The 18,607-nt window shown below is 46.3% G+C and overlaps 1 protein-coding gene and 1 long non-coding RNA gene across 3 annotated transcripts in view; both read left to right on the forward strand.

Annotated features, from left to right (window-relative positions):
• The first annotated feature begins 6,218 nt into the window (after positions 1–6,218).
• The window catches only part of PM20D1 (peptidase M20 domain containing 1), a 24,296-nt gene continuing 11,907 nt past the window's right edge, over positions 6,219–18,607 (forward strand). Inside the window, exons 1-10 of one of the 2 annotated variants that reach the window (XM_040262955.1) lie at positions 6,219–6,513; positions 9,242–9,328; positions 10,824–11,056; positions 11,718–11,804; positions 12,922–13,055; positions 13,518–13,637; positions 14,431–14,506; positions 14,865–14,926; positions 15,163–15,241; positions 17,420–17,491. In XM_040262955.1, the coding sequence (XP_040118889.1) occupies positions 6,345–6,513; positions 9,242–9,328; positions 10,824–11,056; positions 11,718–11,804; positions 12,922–13,055; positions 13,518–13,637; positions 14,431–14,506; positions 14,865–14,926; positions 15,163–15,241; positions 17,420–17,491 (1,119 nt within the window). In that variant the 5' untranslated portion in view covers positions 6,219–6,344. The remainder of the gene's footprint in view (positions 6,514–9,241; positions 9,329–10,823; positions 11,057–11,717; positions 11,805–12,921; positions 13,056–13,517; positions 13,638–14,430; positions 14,507–14,864; positions 14,927–15,162; positions 15,242–17,419; positions 17,492–18,607) is intronic. The other variant, XM_040262956.1, reaches the window with a different exon arrangement.
• Positions 17,498–18,607, forward strand: part of LOC120879949 — a 1,718-nt gene continuing 608 nt past the window's right edge. Inside the window, exon 1 of the long non-coding RNA XR_005724914.1 lies at positions 17,498–18,568. This is a non-coding gene — a long non-coding RNA (uncharacterized LOC120879949). The remainder of the gene's footprint in view (positions 18,569–18,607) is intronic.

Consider the following 18,607-nt stretch of genomic DNA (forward strand, 5'->3'; position numbering starts at 1 on the left):
GAAAGGAGAAACGAATATAGGGGCAGCTAGAAATCACTACAACATCCTCTAACTAGATTTCTACTATACACTTGATACCAAATCCAAAAAAGAAAAATTACAGACCAATCACACTTAAAAACAGAATTGCAAAAACCCTAAAAAGAAGACCCAGCAATGGGTTTATCCAAGTTGAGTTTATCCTAGGAATGTCAGGGTGGTTTACATTTTTTTAACTTATTAATATAATTCATTACATTAAAAGGCTAAAGGAGAAACATGCTCCACCAGATGCTGAGACATATTTTAAAGTTATAGTAATTAAGAAAGTCATATTAGCATAGGAATAAACAAAGCCAATGGAACAATATAGAAAACCCAGTAATGGGCTCATTCAACTGAAAATTTAGTAAATAGGAAAGCTGCCCTTGTAGATCACTGAGGAAAGGATAGACTATTTAATGAATAGTCCTGGGAAAACTGCTCTCTAGTTGGAGAAAAATAAAATTGGACCTGACCTCACATCATTTATAGAAAAGCAGTTCCAGATGGATTAAGATCTTTGATGTAAAAGGCAAAAGTTTAAAAAGATAGCATATCAAAATATATTTATAACCTTAAATAGGAAATGACATTAAACAAGAAAACAAAAGATTGATAAATTCACCTACATTAAAATTAGACTTCAGTTCATCGAAATAACATAAAGTGAAAATATAAGACACAAATGGACATAAATATTTGCAACATAAATATAACCAACAGAATATTACTATCCACAATAGTTAGGTACTCTGGAGAGTCAACAAGAAGGAAAACAACTCAAAAAAAAAAAAAGGGCAAAAGAAGTAAACGGCTATTTTGTTGGGAAAACACAAATAGCAAATAAACATATGAACAGATACTTAAACTCCTTAATAAACTGGGAAGTACAAATTAACAACACAATGAGATATCATTTTCCAGCCACAAAATAAGCCAAATTATTCATCTGAAGTGTCTAGTGCTGGCAAGAAAGTGAAGCAACAGGAAGTTACATGCTATGTGCAGCCCAGTGATGGGAATAAACTGATTCAGTAGCCTTGGGAAATGATTCAGAATTTCAAGTCTCATACAGTACAACCCAGCATTTCCACTCTGGGATATACACCAGAGAATCTCTTTCACTTGTAGCCCAAGAGACAAGTACAATAGATGTTTATATATTCCCAGCATGCAATATCATGCATAGTGGAATTCAATAGACCACAGCTAGATATAACATTATAAATAAATACCACAAACAAAATTTTGAGTGAAAAAACTTTTCATAGGACTATGGATTGCATGCTATCATTTTTATGAAAGCAAGCAAAACCAAACTCTCCTCTCACACATATACATATATGTCAGGGCTCACACATATGTGGGAGAACTATTTAAAGCACACACATAGACACACAGGATTTCAGATAGTGGTTACTTGGGCAGAAATTGAGGGATAGAAGCAATGGGTCACACACACATCTTCAGTGTTATTGATCATTGGAGGGAGGTCATAGTTGTTTGCATTATTACTTGCTTTACATACTCATTGCATATACTCATTAACTTTTAAATATTATATGATAAGAGAATTTAAAGAATATTTAAGGACAGGGCAATACTCATGATAATGCCAAAAGAAAGATGCAGACTATAGAACTCTGTGTATAGTATGCATCTGTTTCATTTTAAAACAGATACATACTTCATGTGTGAATATTTGTGAGCGTAGGAAAAAATTGGGCAACATCAAAATATTATGAGTGAATATCTTTGGATATTGGGATGGCACCTGATTTTTTTTCTTTCTCTTTCCTGTGTTTTCCAAATAGTTCACAGGAGCATAAATGTATATTAAGTTGACAATTAAAGTTTTTAAGTTTGGGGGGAGTTCCCTGATGGCCTGGTGGTTAGGATTCCAGGCTTTCACTGCCATGGCCCAGGGTTCAATCCTCGGTTGGGGACCTGAGATTCCACAAGCCCAGCAGCTTGGTCAAAAAAAAAAAAAATTGAGTTTGGTAAGAATTAAACTACTTTTAATAAAAATTCTGTCAATGTCCACTTTTAAAAACTCATTTCAACTCTATTTTTTTTTCACATTCAGAAATCTCACCTAATTTATGGTGCAAAAAATGGACACATCCATTAGGACCTTGAACTTCCAGAGTAGCTTTGCTTGAGGGATGACAGGGGAGGCGATAATGGCCCCAGGGTGAAAGGACAGATGCTAACATGGCGTGACAGGGGAACCGCTGGCACTATGACCCAGATTGGGGCACAGGTGTACCGACAGCCCTGCTGTACCCCTGTCCCAACCCACTGCCTGACTTCAGGGCTGGCCAACAAGCAACTTCAGTACAGTTCAGTTCAGTCACTCAGTCGTGTCCAACTCTTTGCAACCCCATGGACTGCAGCACGCCAGGCCTCCCTGTCCATCACCAACTCCCAGAGTTTACCCAAACTCATGTCCATTGAGTTAGTGATGCCATCCAACCATCTCATCCTCTGTTGTCCCCTTCTCCTCCTGCCTTCAATCTTTCCCAGCATCAGGGTCTTTTCAAATGAGTCATGTCTTCACATAGGATGGCCAAAGTATTGGAGCTTCAGCATGAGTCCTTCCAATGAATATTCTAGACTGATTTCCTTTAGGATTGACTGGTTGGGTCTCCTTGCAGTCCTAGGGACTCTCAAGAATCTTCTCCACAGTTCAAAAGCATCACTTCTTCAGTGCTCAGATTTCTTTATAGTCCAACTCTCACATCTATACATGACTACTGAAAAAAAACATAGCTTTGACTAGATGGACCTTTGTTGGCAAATTAATTTCTCTGCTTTTTAATATGCTATCTAGGTTGGTCGTAGCTCTTTTTCCAAGGAACAAGCATCTTTTGATTTCATGACTGTGGTCACCATCTTCAGTGATTTTGGAGCCTGAAAAAATTAAGTCTGCCACTGTTTCTACTGTTTCCCCATCTATTTGCCATGAAGTGATGTTACCGGATGCCATGATCTTTGTTTTCTGAATGTTGAGCTTTAAGCCAGCTTTTTCACTCTCCTCTTTCACTTTCATCAAGAGGCTCTTTAGTTCTTCACTTTCTGCCAAAAAGGTGGTGTCATCTGCATATCTGTGGTTATTGATATTTCTCCCGGCAATCTTGATTCCAGCTTGTGCTTCCTCCAGCCCAGCGTTTCTCATGATGTACTCTGCATAGAAGTTAAATAAACAGGGTGACAATATACAATCTTGACGTACTCCTTTTCCTATTTGGAACCAGTCTGTTGTTCTATGTCCAGTTCTAGCTGTTGCTTCCTGACCTGCACACAGGTTTCTCAAGAGGCGGGTCTGGTGGTCTGAGATTCCCATCTCTTTCAGAATTTTCCACAGTTTACTGTGATCCACACAGTCAAAGGCTTTGGCATAGTCAATAAAGCAGAAATAGATGTTTTTCTGGAACTCTCTGGCTTTTTTGATGATCCAGCAGTATTGGCATTTTGATCTCTGGTTCCTCTGCCTTCTCTAAAACCAGCTTGAACATCTGAAAGTTCACGGTTCATGTATTGTTGAAGCCTGGCTTGGAGAATTTTGAGCATTACTTTGCTAGCGTGTGAGATGAGTGCAATTGTGTGGTAGTTTGAGCATTCTTTGGCATTGCCTTTCTTAGGGATTGGAGTGAAAACTGACCTTTTTCAGTCCTGTGGCCACTGCTGTGTTTTCCAAATTTGCTGGCATATTGAGTGCAACACTTTCACAGCATCATCTTTTAGGGTTTGAAATAGCTCAACTGGAATTCCATCACCTCCACAAGCTTTGTTTGTAGTGATGCTTCTAGTTCTTTTTGGTGAGAAATGGCAACACAAGTATGTGGCATGAGTATAGCACGTGGTGAAGGTCCTCTTTACAGACCACAGAGAGCTGGAGCTGGGGAGGCTGGGGAGGCTGGGGAGAGAGCCTCCCCTCTCCCCAGGTCAACCTTGCAGGAACCTGGAGGGAGGGAGTACAGAGCTGGGAGCAGTGGGCCAAGGTAGCCAGAAAGCCACACATCTAGGGTCTGTACTGATCTGGGCAGTGGTGTTCAGAAGAAGCTGGAACTTCCTCACTTGTGGTTTGTCATCCTCTTCAGAGCAGCACAGACTTGGGTCTTGATGTGCTTGCACCTTAAGAATGGAGGGGCGGGGGACCCTACAAACAGGACCACACGCCCTACCAGGGGTGTGGACAGGGGGCCAGCGTCATTGGCTGCCCATAGCACAAAGGGCAAGTTCGGGGCAGGAGGCAGAATGCATTCCCTGGCCCCATCCCAGCAGGGATACAGGAGGACTACGGTTCCCCTTGAGCCCACTCCCAGCAGCAGGCAAGACAGGGAAGGGGTGAAGAGGGGCCTCCTAGAGCAGCTGAGTCTCCCCAGCCCACCAGCCAGGGCCCTGCCCTACTGCCAAACTTGAGTGTGGCCATGTTAGACCATCCAGCCTCAAGCCTGCTGCCAGCTGACCATGATCACAGTGTGATCTCAGGCCAGACTGGCAGAACTGCCCCCAGCTGAGCCCAGCCCAAATGACTGACCCACGGATCATGAGACACGAAGTTGTTTAAGCCTCTAAGATCTGGGCATCTTGTTCTGTCATGCATGATTGGTTCCCTGAAATCAGAGCTGGGGGCAAATATTTCACAGGAGAGACACAATCCCAAAGGGTAGTGAGTGTGGGTGGACAGTGGGCCCTGGTTCACCAGGAGTCACCCAGTTGGCCCCACAGCAGATGTGACCACACCCCCGGGACAGCTGAGGAAAGAGGAAGGAGGGAACTTGACGACTTTCCATCTAGTCTCCCTCTTCCCATTAGCCAAGATTTGCCCCTTGGGGAGTGAGCTTCCACACCGTCAAAGGGCACCCCAGCCCCTTGGACAGCCATTCAGAAACCCAGGGTCCCTGCAGTCCACCCACAGCCAGAAGTGGCAGAAGAAGCAGCTGAAGGAGACTGCTCCCTCCCCCAGCGCCAGGCAGGCGGCCAGAGGGGGCTAAGGTGGACCCCAGGTAAATTCCATCTTTAATATTCTAGGGGTTAAGCTGCGTAGTGAATACAGATATGTTTGTTTTATTATTCTTTACATCTTTCTACATATGTGAAGTTTTCATAATATTGTTTTGAAATTCTATTGAAAAACAAGTACATGATTGCAGGGTTTTTTTTAATTTTGCCCTTTCAAGTAGGATAAGTGAAAGAGTTGGAGCAAAACACTTCCTTTCTGAGCTTTTACAAACACCAGGAGTGTGAATTTGCAAGTTTGGTCATGACTAGTTACTGACCGTAGAGCACTTATGAGTTTTTTTAGAGAAGTGTAAAATGTGACCGTGGTACCATATTATTGCATCAATGGATTTGAAAGGAAAAGTTTTTTTGGTCCCAGGAAATCTAATTTTAAGTGTCTGTATTTTACGAGATTTTTTTTTTTTTTCTTCAGAATGACCCTCTACTCTAAAAGCTATCACATTTCAGTTTGTTGGACACACTGAAGTTAGTGATATATGAAAGTGAAAGTTTAGTCGCTCAGGCTCCTCTGTCCATGGGATTTTCCAGGCAAGAGTTCTGGAGTGGGTTGGAGGATCTTCCTGACCCAGGGACAGAACCCGGGTCTCCCGCACTGTAGGCTAGACGTTTTACCGCCTGAGCCACCAGGGAAGTCCAATAACACATAGTCTTTCTAAAAATCCTTCCGTCCTAATGCATTTGCCTAGAATTGCAAAAATGCAATTTAACATTGATATCAAAAACACTTCCAGCGAATTCCTAAGCAGAAGCAATTCCTCTGATCCAAAATACTTTAGAACAATGTCCATGGACAGAACAATATTGTCCTGATTCAAATGAAACCGAGCCGAGGGTTGGAGAGCTCCCTCAAGGAACCTAGGAGAATGGTCAAACCCTAAGCTTCAGAGGAAGCGACAAGATCAAGGTGATAAGCTTGGTTCATTTGCTTGCCTCTTCCCCCTTTTATCTGATTTGTTGTCACGAAGAAAGGGATTGACTAGCATCTCAAAGCAGAGGGTCAGACGCACGCAAGACCTGCTGGTTAACTAGCCTGGTGCCCCACTACACCTCAGCTCCACAGCGACCCGTTACCCAGCGGGAGGCCACAACCCCCGAAAGGCCTTGCGGGCCTGGAGCGAGGCCGCCCATGGATTGGTGGGCCCGCGTCTCCAGGAGAGCGGCGATTGGCCAGCTCTGGGAATGGGGCGGGGCTAAGGCAGTTGCGGGAATTGGAGCCGTGACAGGGGGAAGAACTCCGTCTGCGTGTTTAGGTCCAAACTCCAGCCGCCGACTGGCAGCGAGGACGTGAGAGGAGCATGGCTCGGCCGTCCGTCTGCCTGCTGGCCTCGCTGTCTGCGCTGCTCCTAGGTATCGCCGCCGTCTCCAGATCGAAGGGCCTGCGGGGCACGGAGAGTCAAAGGGAGCCGCGAATCCCTTTTCAGTTCAGCCAAGAGCAGCGCATCGCCATGAAGGAAGCGCTGAAAGGTGAACCCTGGTCCCCTTCACCGCTTATGCTCAGATAAAGGTCCCCGTCTCCTCGGGCCAACCCGTGACTCCCTCTCCCCCCCCCCCGCCCCCGCAGAGGTCCGCCCCTCGAGCTTGAGCTCCCCAACACCCCACCACCAAGCCCCAGCCCCATTTCCGGCCCCTGGAGACCGCACTTTGCTCCTAGACCTGCCTTCTGGGGACTCCAGGGCGTTCCTTGCCTACCCTGGAAGCTTCAACTTCGCCCAGGTTGACCAGGCTGTCATCCACCCCAGCCCACCCCCACGCCAACCTCCGCTTGCCTGGAGCATTATAGTCTTTAACCTTTGGCAGTCTTCACTTATTAAGTTTCTTAAGACTAAACGATCTGAACTTTATGTACAGATGAGGAAACTGAAGTTTATGTTGGCTGAACCATCTTCCCCAGGACCCTACGTCTTGGAGTAAGCAGTGGGTGACAGCCTCTATTGCCTGTAGGATCCTGCGGGTTCTAGATGGCTCCATAAAGAAGTATGGGGCTGTTGCTGGGGTGTGAGATGTTCCTAATTTCCTCTACCAATTAAAGGACATCTTTCCCCTAGACCTCAAACCAACTAAAAACGTACTTACCGTCTCAGTCTGCATTATCCAGGAGAAAAGAGTTGGTGGCTCAATAGTGAAAGGATGCGAAAGACACGGGTTCAGTCCCTAGGTCGGGAAGATCCCTTAGAGAAGGAAATAACAACCCACTCTAGTATTCTTGCCTGGGAAATCGCATGGACCCATGGACAGAGGAGCCTGATAGGCTGCAGGCGTCAGTCCATGGGGTGGCAAAAGAGTCAGGATACGACTTAGGGAATAAACAACAATGAAAACAATGAGATCCTTCCTCACTGTTGGGCTTATCTTCAGTCTTTTCCCTTCCATTAAGTAATGAATTAAAAGAAACTGCCTAAAAAAAAAAAAAGTGAAGTCGCTCAGTCATGCCTGACTCTTTGCGACCCCATGGATAGTAGCCTGCACCAAGCTCCTCCGTCCATGGGATTTTCAAGGTAAGAGTAATAGAGTGGGTTGCCATTTCCTTCTCCAGAGAATCTTCCCAACCCAGGGATCGAACCCAGGTCTCTCACATTGTAGACAGACGCTTTGCCATCTGAGCCACCAGGGAAATCCTAAATAAACCTGCAGGCAAATCCAAAAGCTAGCCCTTGTTGTTAAATACAAACTGTTTTTGTGCTGGAGTGATAGGCCTGGGAGGTAGAGCAGGGCTTTCCCAAAGCATCCTAGTGTAAAGAGTTCTCTGAAAGGCATTGGGCAGCCATTCACCAGAGTCTCTTTGCACACCAGAAAGCAAAAGCTAGATAAGAAACTAAAATACAGACCTCATAGCACCATGACTTAGAACCCTGAATATATGGAATATTGAAGTCACTTAGTCGTGTCTCTGTGACCCCATGGACTATATATATAGCCCACCAGGCTCCTCCGTCCAGGGGATTCTCCAGTCAGGAATACTGGAATGGAGTTGCCATGTCCTCCAGGGGATCTTCCCCACCCAGGGATCGAACTCAGGTCTCTCGCATTGGGGGCCGAGGGCAAAACATCTGAATTCAGATCTTGAGTCTGCCTCTCAATCTCACATAGGCAGTTCATTTAATCATTTTGAACCCTGGCATCCCCACCTATTTGTAGGCTATGATGCAGGGCTGATTCTTCACAAAACTGAGTACAGAAGTCAAAGGCCTCCCTTGATATCAAACTGCTCTGGGTGCTTTTGTTCCCACTATTTTTTGGATAGCCATCTAATCAAATTATCTCATGACACCACCCCCACCCCCTACTGTTTGCATTTGACAGTGGAACTCTTTAAGAATATAAAACCTTCACCAAGGAATGAACCTAGTGGCAACTCAAGAACTGGACTTCTGGGTAGAATGGATTAGATTGTTTATGACAAAGGAGCTTGTTTGGGAGCTTCTAAATTCCCCCCTTCCCAGGCATCATGTACCCCCAAAGCTGACCTGGGCTGAGGTCAGTGACACTCTGGATTAACCAGTCTATGAGGAATAAGCCTACTCTCTGTACACAAAGAGTACTTCCCTTGTGGCTCAGATGGTTAAGAATCTGCCTGCAATGCAAGAGACCTGGGTTCCATCCCTGGGTTGGGAAGATCCCCTGGAGAAGGGGAAGACTACCCACTCCAGTATTCTGGACTGGAGAATTCCATGGACTGTATAGTCCATGGGATCACAGAAGTCAGACACGACTGAGGAACTTTCACACATTCACTGTACACAAAAAGATACAAAGCTTTGTTCGCAAAGGGACCCAGGACAGTGGGCTCATTGGATTCATCAAAGGGTTGGTGGTTTCAGAGGCAGAGTGAGGCCTTAGCAGCAATTTATAGCAGCTTCCCACTTAGGATCAGGGTACAGAATTTACTCCTGTCTGACCTCCCCCACCCCATCCCGTTTTGGACTTTATCTTCCTTTAAGAACCATATTAGCCTAAACAAAGGACTTGAGTTTAAATCCCAGTTCTACTGCTTGTTTCTGGACAATCTCGAGCAGCTCACCTGATGCTTCTAAGCTTGTTTCCTCACCTTTGAATTAGGGAAAACAACAATGCCTACCTAGAATGATTGTTTTGCCCTCCACAATAAGATAATGAGTGCAAGAGAACTTTTTATGTACACAGGGCTGTGGAAAAATCAGTGGTTGTTATCATCTTCCATCTCTGACTCCAACAGGTGCCATCCAGATTCCAACAGTGTCTTTCAGCCCCAAGGAGCTCAACACAACAGCCCTGGCTGAGTTTGGAGAATATATTCGTAAAGGTCAGCCACAAACCGTGGGAAAGGGTTAGGAGAGGTAGCACTGGAGACACAGTGCTTTTACAAGGTGATAAAGAAGTTTATCTTGTGATTGACCAAAGGGCAACCTAATGTGCCTGGGTCTCTTTGGACATGTTTGTATACAAGGGGGAGGGATAGAATGGAGAGTTCAGGAGTTAGAGCAGACACAGAGACTAGATTTACCCTTTGAAGAACCAAGGCACATAGCCATTGGGTTGGCTGTCAATTTTTGCCCTTTAATGTCAGTCAATAACATAAAAAGATAGGACTGGGAATTCCTTCTTCATCTGCAAGTTTCCAGAACTGCACCACGGTCTCCTCCCCTCCCTACCTCCATACACACACCTATAGCCCATACACAGGCACACTCCACCTACCCAGGCCCTGCTTCAGATTCATTACTAACACTGAGCTGCTAGGCAGTCAAAAACTTTAAACTATCGCATGATTGCTCTCTTCTCACCCCACTGAGCTAAAGAAGGATGGGTCAAGGGGGAAAAGGAGACTTGGAGCTCCCTCTCCCCATAGAAAAAGCTCATGCAGAGTAGTGAGACCACTTTACCAAATCAAATAAAAAAACAGCCCCCTCTCAAGTCATCAGGAGTGGGAGAGGCTGGCACAGCACAGCAAGCAGTCCCTTCTCAAACACTCTGGGATGGGCAGTGGGGGTGGGGTGGGAATCTGGGATCAATCCCCAGTGGCCAGGCTGAAAGTCTTCACTAAATAGGAAATAAAATTGGGAAAGAAAAGTTCAGTAATAGTAGATTAGATAAGCAGGCTGACAAGAAAAATAATATATTCTTCTTCAGTTTTTTGTTTGTTTGCCTGCTTGCTTGTTTTCAGTTATCCACAGAGGCATGTATGGATTCTTCCAGCACAGCACAAAGGGAGATCAAAGTTCTTTCTCCCATGTATCTAAAGCCACCTGTGTTATTACCTATCTGTAACTAGCATAGTTGACCCTGAGAACACTTGAACACGGAAGTATGGCCATGTGCTCGACAGGATCATCTTTTAGCTCCATATAACACAAACATATTTTGCAAAGGAAAAATATCTCTGATTTTTTAATATACATAGATAAGGGTCATGTTTGGTTCCAAATAATTTGGATACTGGGGCTTATTACATTTAAAATTTAATGTAATCCTAGTCTGCATCACTCTGTAACTTGTATTTGTGACAGCATTAGAGGTCAGGTCAGTCCAGATCTTGAGCTCTTATCTGTCATAAATGATGCATGTCTTGATATGCGTGTTATTACACAGTAATAGCACATTATAATATGAGGAAGAGATATTTCAGAGATTGTCTGGGCGAATCAGGAATCAGACTAGCTTTGTCCCAGAGGGCTTCCTAAAGGAGGGTGCCTGTTTTAAAGGGGAGGAAAAAGGCAGGGAGAATCAGTTAGTAGGAAAAGCAAAGGCAACTGTTGAATCTGGCTTTCTCTCATTGCTTTGCATCTCTTTGCTTCTAGTCTTTCCTACTGTGTTCCATACCAGCTTTATCCGGCATGAGGTCATAGGAAATTACAGCCACCTGTTCACTATCAAAGGCTCAGACCCCAGCATGCAGCCCTACATGCTCCTCGCTCACATTGACGTGGTGCCTGCCCCGGACAAAGGCTGGGATGTGCCCCCCTTCTCTGGGTTGGAGCGTGATGGCTTCATCTATGGTCGAGGCACACTGGACAACAAGAACTCTCTTATGGTCTGAAATACTATGTTCCCTCTGCCTTAGAGTCCTAAAGATCAATCCAGGGTGGGAGTGCTCTGCTGACCCCTGGGAGGTGGGAGGTTCTGGTAGAGGAAACCTTGGTGGCAGGAGATCTGAGTTCCAGTCATCAGTTGGTCACTTCTCTGGGTCCTGATTTCTCAACTGTGAAATACAGCTCAGAGTAAATGATCCCAGGTACCCTTTCAGGTCTGACGCTGATAAATTTATGCTTTTCTCCAGGTGGGGATGGTTTTATGTGAGCTCTGTCTCCCTACAGGGATTCCCAGGTGGCTCAGTGATAAAGAACCCACCTATCGGTGCAGGAGACGCAGGAGTTGTGGGTTCGATCCCTGGGTGGGGAAGATCCCCTGAAAGAGGAAATGGCAACCCACTTCAGTATTCTTGCTGGGAAAATCCCACTGACAGAGGAGCCTGGCAGGCTACAGTCCATGTGGTCACAAAGAGCCAGACACAACTGAGTGACTGACCATGCATACACCCACTGTTATCCTCCATCCCAACCCCTGGGGCCATTTTAATATGTTCTCTCTGAACGGAATCCATCACATCCTAGCCCTGTTGCTAGCCTGATGCCGTGGTACCACCACTTAAATAATAAGCCTTTCTCTTCTCCCATTGTCCTTCTGTCCCCCAGGCAATCCTGCAGGCCTTGGAGCTTCTGCTGATCAGAAGCTACATCCCCCGAAGATCTTTCTTCATTGCTCTGGGCCATGATGAGGAGGTAGAATGCCTTCATCCTAAGCCTATCTCTGGGTCCCCTCCTGGGGGAGGGAGTATGCTTCACTGTGGTCCGGTTTGCTCCCTGGCTGCACAGTTTGCCAGCTTCTCTGTGAATATGTCTTCTTGGCTGGAAAATTCCATGGGCAGAGGAGCCTGGTGGGTCACAGTCCAGGGAGTTGCAAAGAGCTGGACACAACTGAGTGCACAGACACTGTGCATATGACGCCAGAAATATCTAAGGACTTTGACCAAAATGTAGATGCCTGGGCTCTGTGCCACAGGTCCGATGTTTTTTTAATTTCTTTTTAAGAGCAGTTTTAGGTTCACGGCAAAAATTAGAAGATACAGAAATTTCCTTTCTTCTCCAACCCACACCTGTGCACAGCCTTACCCAATATCAACGTCCCCCACCAGAATCATCCATTTGTGACAACTGATGAGCCTACCCGGACACATCATAGTCAACCAAAGCTATTGTTTACATTAGGGTTCACTTTTGCTGTTGTACATTATAATGGTGTGTCATTATGGTATCACACAGAGTATTTTCACTGCCTTAAGAAAGCTCTGTGTTCTGCCCGTTCATCCCTCTCTCCTTCCCCAAACCCTGGCAACCGCTGATCTTTTGACTATCTCCATAATTTCGTCTTGTCTAGAATGTTATATAGTTGGAACTATACAGAATGTAGCCTTTTCAGATTGGTTTCTTTCACTCAGTGTTATGCACAGATCTGAATGTTTAACAAACTCCCTGGTAACACCTGCAGCAGGCACATAGTCCATCAACTACACCTTGAGAAACACCAGTGTAACGGGAAGAGAGATAACAGGCAGATCAATGAATGTGTTTTATTTCTAGTGATGCCACTTACTTTCACCCTGGGCAAATCACTTTACACTCTGGGCCCTGGTTTCTTAGTTTGGGAAATGAGGGGGTTGGGCCCTTCCAGCTCTGACATTCCAGATTCTTTGAGGCAGGATTGTTGAGGGCCCTGTCCCTCATGAAAGAGCCTGGATGGGGAGGCTCTGGAGCACCCAGCTATGCTGAATGGGTCTCTGTGAGCTATCTCTGGAGATCTGACTGAGGAGAACTGTGGCTCTGGGTTTAATATCTGCAGGTATCAGGGATAAACGGGGCTCAGAAGATCTCAGCCCTGCTACAGGCAAGGGGCGTCCAGCTAGCCTTCGTGGTGGATGAAGGGAGCTTCATCTTGGATGGTTTCCTTCCCAACCTCAAGAAGCCCTTTGCCATGTGAGTATAGCACCCCAGCCCCACCTCAGCAGAGGTTCTCACATGGGAGCTGACCTCAGTCTGGTTATCGATAAGCCTACTCCTCTTGCCCACCTCAGCAGAGGTTCTCACATGGGAGCTGACCTCAGTCTGGTTATCGATAAGCCTACTCCTCTTGCTTTAATCAACCTGCTCCCAGATTCTTGCCTGGAAAATCCCATAGACAGAGGAGCCTAGTGAGCTGCAGTCGATGCGGTCACAAAGCATCGGACACGACTGAGCCATATACACAGGCACGCACTTGCTTCATCACCCCGAGCTTTGACCAAGTCTGAGCTTTCCTTTCCCTATCTCTTCTAAAGTAAAAATCTTTAAGCAGCATGAAACAGACCTCTTGGCTTACCAGACCCCTGCACAGATGGGCCTGGGGGTCATTCAGGGTGGGAGGAAGTCAGGAGGGCCTTCTCTGGTCCTCTCTTACAGGGTGTCAGTTTCCGAGAAGGGTGCGATTAACCTCATGCTGCAAGTCAACATGACTCCAGGCCACTCTTCAGCTCCTCCAAAGGAAACAAGCATAGGCATTCTCGCAGCCGCGGTCAGCCGGTAAGCAATTCCTGGCCTTGCTACCCCCACCAGACTCCGGCGAGAAGACCTGGCACTTCCCCACTTTGAGTTGAGGAGGCTAAGCTTCCTGTCCTGATGGTGGGCTGAGAAGCCATGATGGAGGTTACAGGGAGGAGAGAGCTAGCAGTACCCTGGCAGGGGTTATAGGTCAGAAAAGGACCTATCCATATGGCAAGCAAGGGCCAGCAGACAAAAGCTAGGTTAGGTAGCTGGAAGAGTCCAAAGTCCAGGCCTGAAATTATAGATCAGAAGCTGGAAAAGAACTGTATAAATTCTCTCCTTGCCCCAGCAAGATGACTTCAGGATAAGCAAAGGCTGTGTCTGTGGATGAGGACAGCAGTGTCTGTAATAGCAGAGCTTACCTCTAGCTGGTTTTCTTGCAGAGTAGGAAAAAAAGCTATATTCTTTCAGCTAAATATTTAACTATCTACCATGTTTGAGACTGTGTCCAGTAATGGGCACGTGGTGGTAGAAGAAACGGACAGTCCCTTTCCTCCAGGAACTCAACAGCTAGTGGGAGAGGCTGACAGTTTTGCTACAGTGTGGTAGGTACGATGAGACTGGGGTGCCCTCTCTCGGACTTGGTATTCGGGGATAGCTCCTGTGAGTGCAGTAGAAGTGGCCCCACTTGTGCTTGGAGATGTGGAATGGTGGAGGTGACGGGGAGGCAAGCAGGAGAACTCCTGACCAGGCCTGGGGAAATGTCCTGTCTCCCATCTTCTCCTTGGACTGCTGAGTTGGGTGAGTCTTGAGAGCTCCATTTCTCTTCCAGACTGGAGCAGACACCAATGCCAAACATGTTTGGAAGTGGGCCATTGAGGATGGCACTGGAGCAACTGGCAAATGAGGTGTGAGGAGTCTCACAGACTCTGGTCAGCTGTGGAAGGGGAAGAAAGGGTGGTGGAGAAGCTGCCTTCAGAGTAGTAAAGGGGCCCTACTGATGACCAGTGCTCTGCCCATTCTCCCCTATTTCCAGCTGCTGGCTGAGCCAAAACACAGCTTGTTCACTGGAGCTGTTGGTGCTCAGGCTGAGAACCTGAGCCCCAACACCAGCCACTCTGAGGCATGTGGCTGCTACTCACCCTTGAGGCTACTGCCTCGGGCCCTCGAGGTGGGTCTAATACAAGGACAGGCCCAGGTCCCAGAACAGTGAGCCTGTTATGTTGACCCCTCTGAAACCCTCTGACCTGTTGCTTTCCCTTTCAGTTTCCCTTCCCTACCAATATAGTCTTGAACAACCTGTGGCTATTTCGGCCCCTTGTAAGCAGGTAAAGTTTTATCTTTCCGTTCTTCACATCCCCACCCCAAACCTACCCACTTCCCCATCTCCTCTCTTTGGCTTAACCGGGCCTGACTAACCATCCCTCAGCCACAAGACACTACATCTAACTGGTACCCAGGACATCCCTCCTAGTCTTAAAGATCTCCAAGGTTCAGGAAAGGGGGTATCCTACAACCCTCTCTTTCCCGTGGACAGTGTCTGACCTTAGTCTTTTTGCCTTAGGTTGATGGAGAGGAATTACATAACCAATCCGATGGTCAGGACCACCACGGCGCTCACCATGTTCAATGCCGGGATCAAGGTAACACCGCCTGACTCCTCCCACACACCCCTCCATCCCTTGGCTTTATCTTCTTGGCTTCTCCTTCCTTCTCTGGCTACAGTTTGGACATTAGGAAGGCTCAGTGCTGAACTGTCCTCTGTCATCAGATGGGTAAACCTCAGGAGCAAGGGTTCTAACTGACATCTGCAAACTCCATGAAGTTGCTGGCCAAGTTTCCTGTATGTGTGTTTCAGAGGCCTCCCTCAGGTTCTTTGGGACTGTACCCGTTCAAAAATATAACCATTACACTGATGTGAAGAGACATTATTTGGGAGTTAATTTTTGTGACCTGTACTCATTTAACAGGGCTTCCCTGGCGGCTCAGACAGTAAAGCATCTGCCTGCAATGCGGGAGACCCGGGTTCAATCCCTGGGTCGGGAAGATCCCCTGGAGAAGGAAATGGCAACCCACTCCAGTACTCTTGCCTGGAAAATTCCATGGATTGAGGAGCCTGGTAGGCTACAGTCCATGGGGTTGCAAAGGGTCGGACACGACTGAGCGACTTCACTTCACTTCACTTCATCCTCATTTAACATGTAATATATTCATCATCATTATTATTCAGCATTTTGGTCATGTAGGCTAAAGATTCCCAACCTCTTTACCAACTTTTTATTATTCTTCCTCATGTTTTGAAAGCTTTATTCACCTCACAAATTTAATGAATGATTAATATCTTTTCCGTGAGTTGAATTAGAGAAATTCACCTACTATTTTAAAAATCTATAACATTTGTAATGTATACAGCCTTCAAATACATACATTGTCATTCTCCAAAATAAGGTAAATTTTGGGTTGCCTTCAAAAATATAAATTCTATATGAGATTTACTTTTTTGGCTTGTGGGATCCTAGTTCCCTGAGCAGGGATTGAACCCTGGACCTTGGCAGTGAGAGCGCAGACTCCTAACCCCTGGACCACCAGGGACCCCCTAAGGTTTACTTTTATAGAAATAAGTCTCAGGTGAACCAATACTTTGATAAAGTTTTTTTCTGAGAACTATTTTTCAGCAAATTGGTCTACTTTCTGTTGGACCAGCCGCTAAGGAGCTTTTCTGTTTGAACTAGCCACACTAGCTCATCGGGGCTGAGGCTTTTCTGAAATCTTGAAAGGAGTTAGACCGTTCCAGTTTCTACCAGTGCCACCAGCACAAATTCAGGGAGAATCATTCACCCAGTGCAGCTTTGCAGAGCTCTGCTAATGTGCAGCCCAGGTTGAGAATAAGTGAATGGTGCCTCAGAATTGATTTCTGCTGTGACTGGCTGGTGTGTTTGGCATGTCAGCCAGACCTGAGCTGTTTTCACCAGCTGCCTAGAGAATTGACCAAGATAATAGTACTGTGTACTATGTCCTTGCATTTGAATGGTGTTTTTATCTGTCCAGAATACTTTCATATCTGTTTTTCCATTTGGTCCTCCTAACAGAGGAGGAGCCAGCTAAGAGATAGAGACACAAAGAGGTTGTCATATCCGAAAATCACACAGCCGGTTTGTATCAGCCCAGTTCTCCTGGCCCTAGCCTGGTGCTTTTTTGCACCATAGCAGTTCAAAGAAAGATACACAATTGGGGAATCTCCTCTCTCGTGGGCTCTGAGGAGAAATTCCCTCCATAGCTTAACCCTCTTTTCTAATTAGTCCTGAGTTTTTTCCTCATCAGAGAACAGATTTCACAGTAGGATATGGAAAATCACTACCCCCATCAGTTATAATGATCATCCCCCTCAGGGCCTTAATGGGGCCTCAGAGGCTCTCGGATGCCCCTCCTGAGTAAGAACTCACACTGACCACTGCAGAACTGTCCTATGCCCTGGGAAAGAGCGCCACAGAAGACCACCAGCAGCATTGTACAGGCCAAAATAGAGGCGTCCTGGCGGTCCCAGAGAAAGCAGTCTTGCTCTGAGCAGCTCTCTGTGACCCCTCCACGACCAAGAAACATGAAGATCTGGCCTGAAGCAGAGACAGACCTCTAGCATTGAACATAAGCGCATGTCAAGAGCCCAGAGAAGACAGTGGCTGCCTAAAAATATTAAGCCTTGAGTTTTTCAGTCAAATCAGCTTCCTCTCCCTCTACTGGTGGCAGTTGGCTTTTCCTGGGCAGGGGCCAGGTGTGGGGGACTAGAGGTCAGCTCAGGCCAAAGTTTGTGTTTCTCTCTCCAGGAGAACGTCATCCCCCCTGTGGCCGAGGCCATCATCAACTTCCGAATTCACCCTGCACAGACTGTTCAGGAGGTACGCACCATGTGTTCCCGAAGACTGGGTCAGCCCTGCTGAAGTGTGTCCATCGGGACTGGGCAGAGCTGGCCCAGGGGCTCATTTGGTCAATGATTTTTCAAAGGCTTCCTATGTGCCAGGTGCTTGGCTGGGATAGGAGGTCTCTGGCCTTAGGGAACGTGGAGTCTAGGAGTGGGAGATGAATGATGATAATTAATGATAAATAGGAAATGATAATAGTAGCAACACGGATAGTGGGCTTGCTGTGCTCTTGGCACTGTACTCAGGTATACATATACTATACATATACAGTTAACCCCTGCAGCCGTTCTGTGAAGTGGGGAATGTATTATCCTCATTTAACAGGGAAAATGGAGGCACAGATCTACACAGCAGGTAAGTAACATGCCCAGTATTATACATCCAGGACTAGTTCCAGAGTCTGTGCTTTCAGCCTCACACTATACTAGGATTATAACAATTAGGGATGAACAAATTACCATAGAACCTGAGCCAAAAAAGGGGGCTGATGCTACCTCTAAGAACCAAGAAAGTCTTTTCCAACCACTAGAAAAGGACTTAAAGGACAAATAGGAGTTGGCTAGAAGTAGGACATTCAGGGCACAGGGAAAATGAAATCTAAAGAGTGGGATAATTTGGGGGAAAGTGATGGAAGATGAAAATGGAGTTGTATTGATAGTTTGGGGGTCAAGGCTTTGTGTGCCATGCCAACGAGTTTGGTCTCTAATCTGTGGACAAATGTCAGAGGTCTTCAAAGAGGCCTGTGATAGATTCTCTTTTAGAGAAACACTGCTAGTGGCGATCCTGAGGAAGCCCTGAAGTAAGAAGAAACGATTAAATTGTTGCAACATCTCAGGCAGTGGGTATGGAGGTCTTAACTGAGGCTATGATCATGGGGTAGAGTAGATGCCCACAGAGATATGAGAGGTGGGCTCATCAGAATGCAGTGTGTGATGTTAGTAGGTCGTAGGGTAGAGTAGGTGCCTGCAGAGGAGTGAGAGGTGGGCTCATCAGGACGCAGTGTGTGATGTTATTTGGTCGTGGGGTAGAGTAGGTTCCCACGAGGAGTGAGAGGTGGGCTCATCAGGACGCAGTGTGTGATGTTAGCTGGTC

Source organism: Oryx dammah, unplaced genomic scaffold, assembly GCF_014754425.2.
Source record: "Oryx dammah isolate SB20612 unplaced genomic scaffold, SCBI_Odam_1.1 HiC_scaffold_21, whole genome shotgun sequence".
Classification (NCBI taxonomy): Eukaryota; Metazoa; Chordata; class Mammalia; order Artiodactyla; family Bovidae; genus Oryx; species Oryx dammah.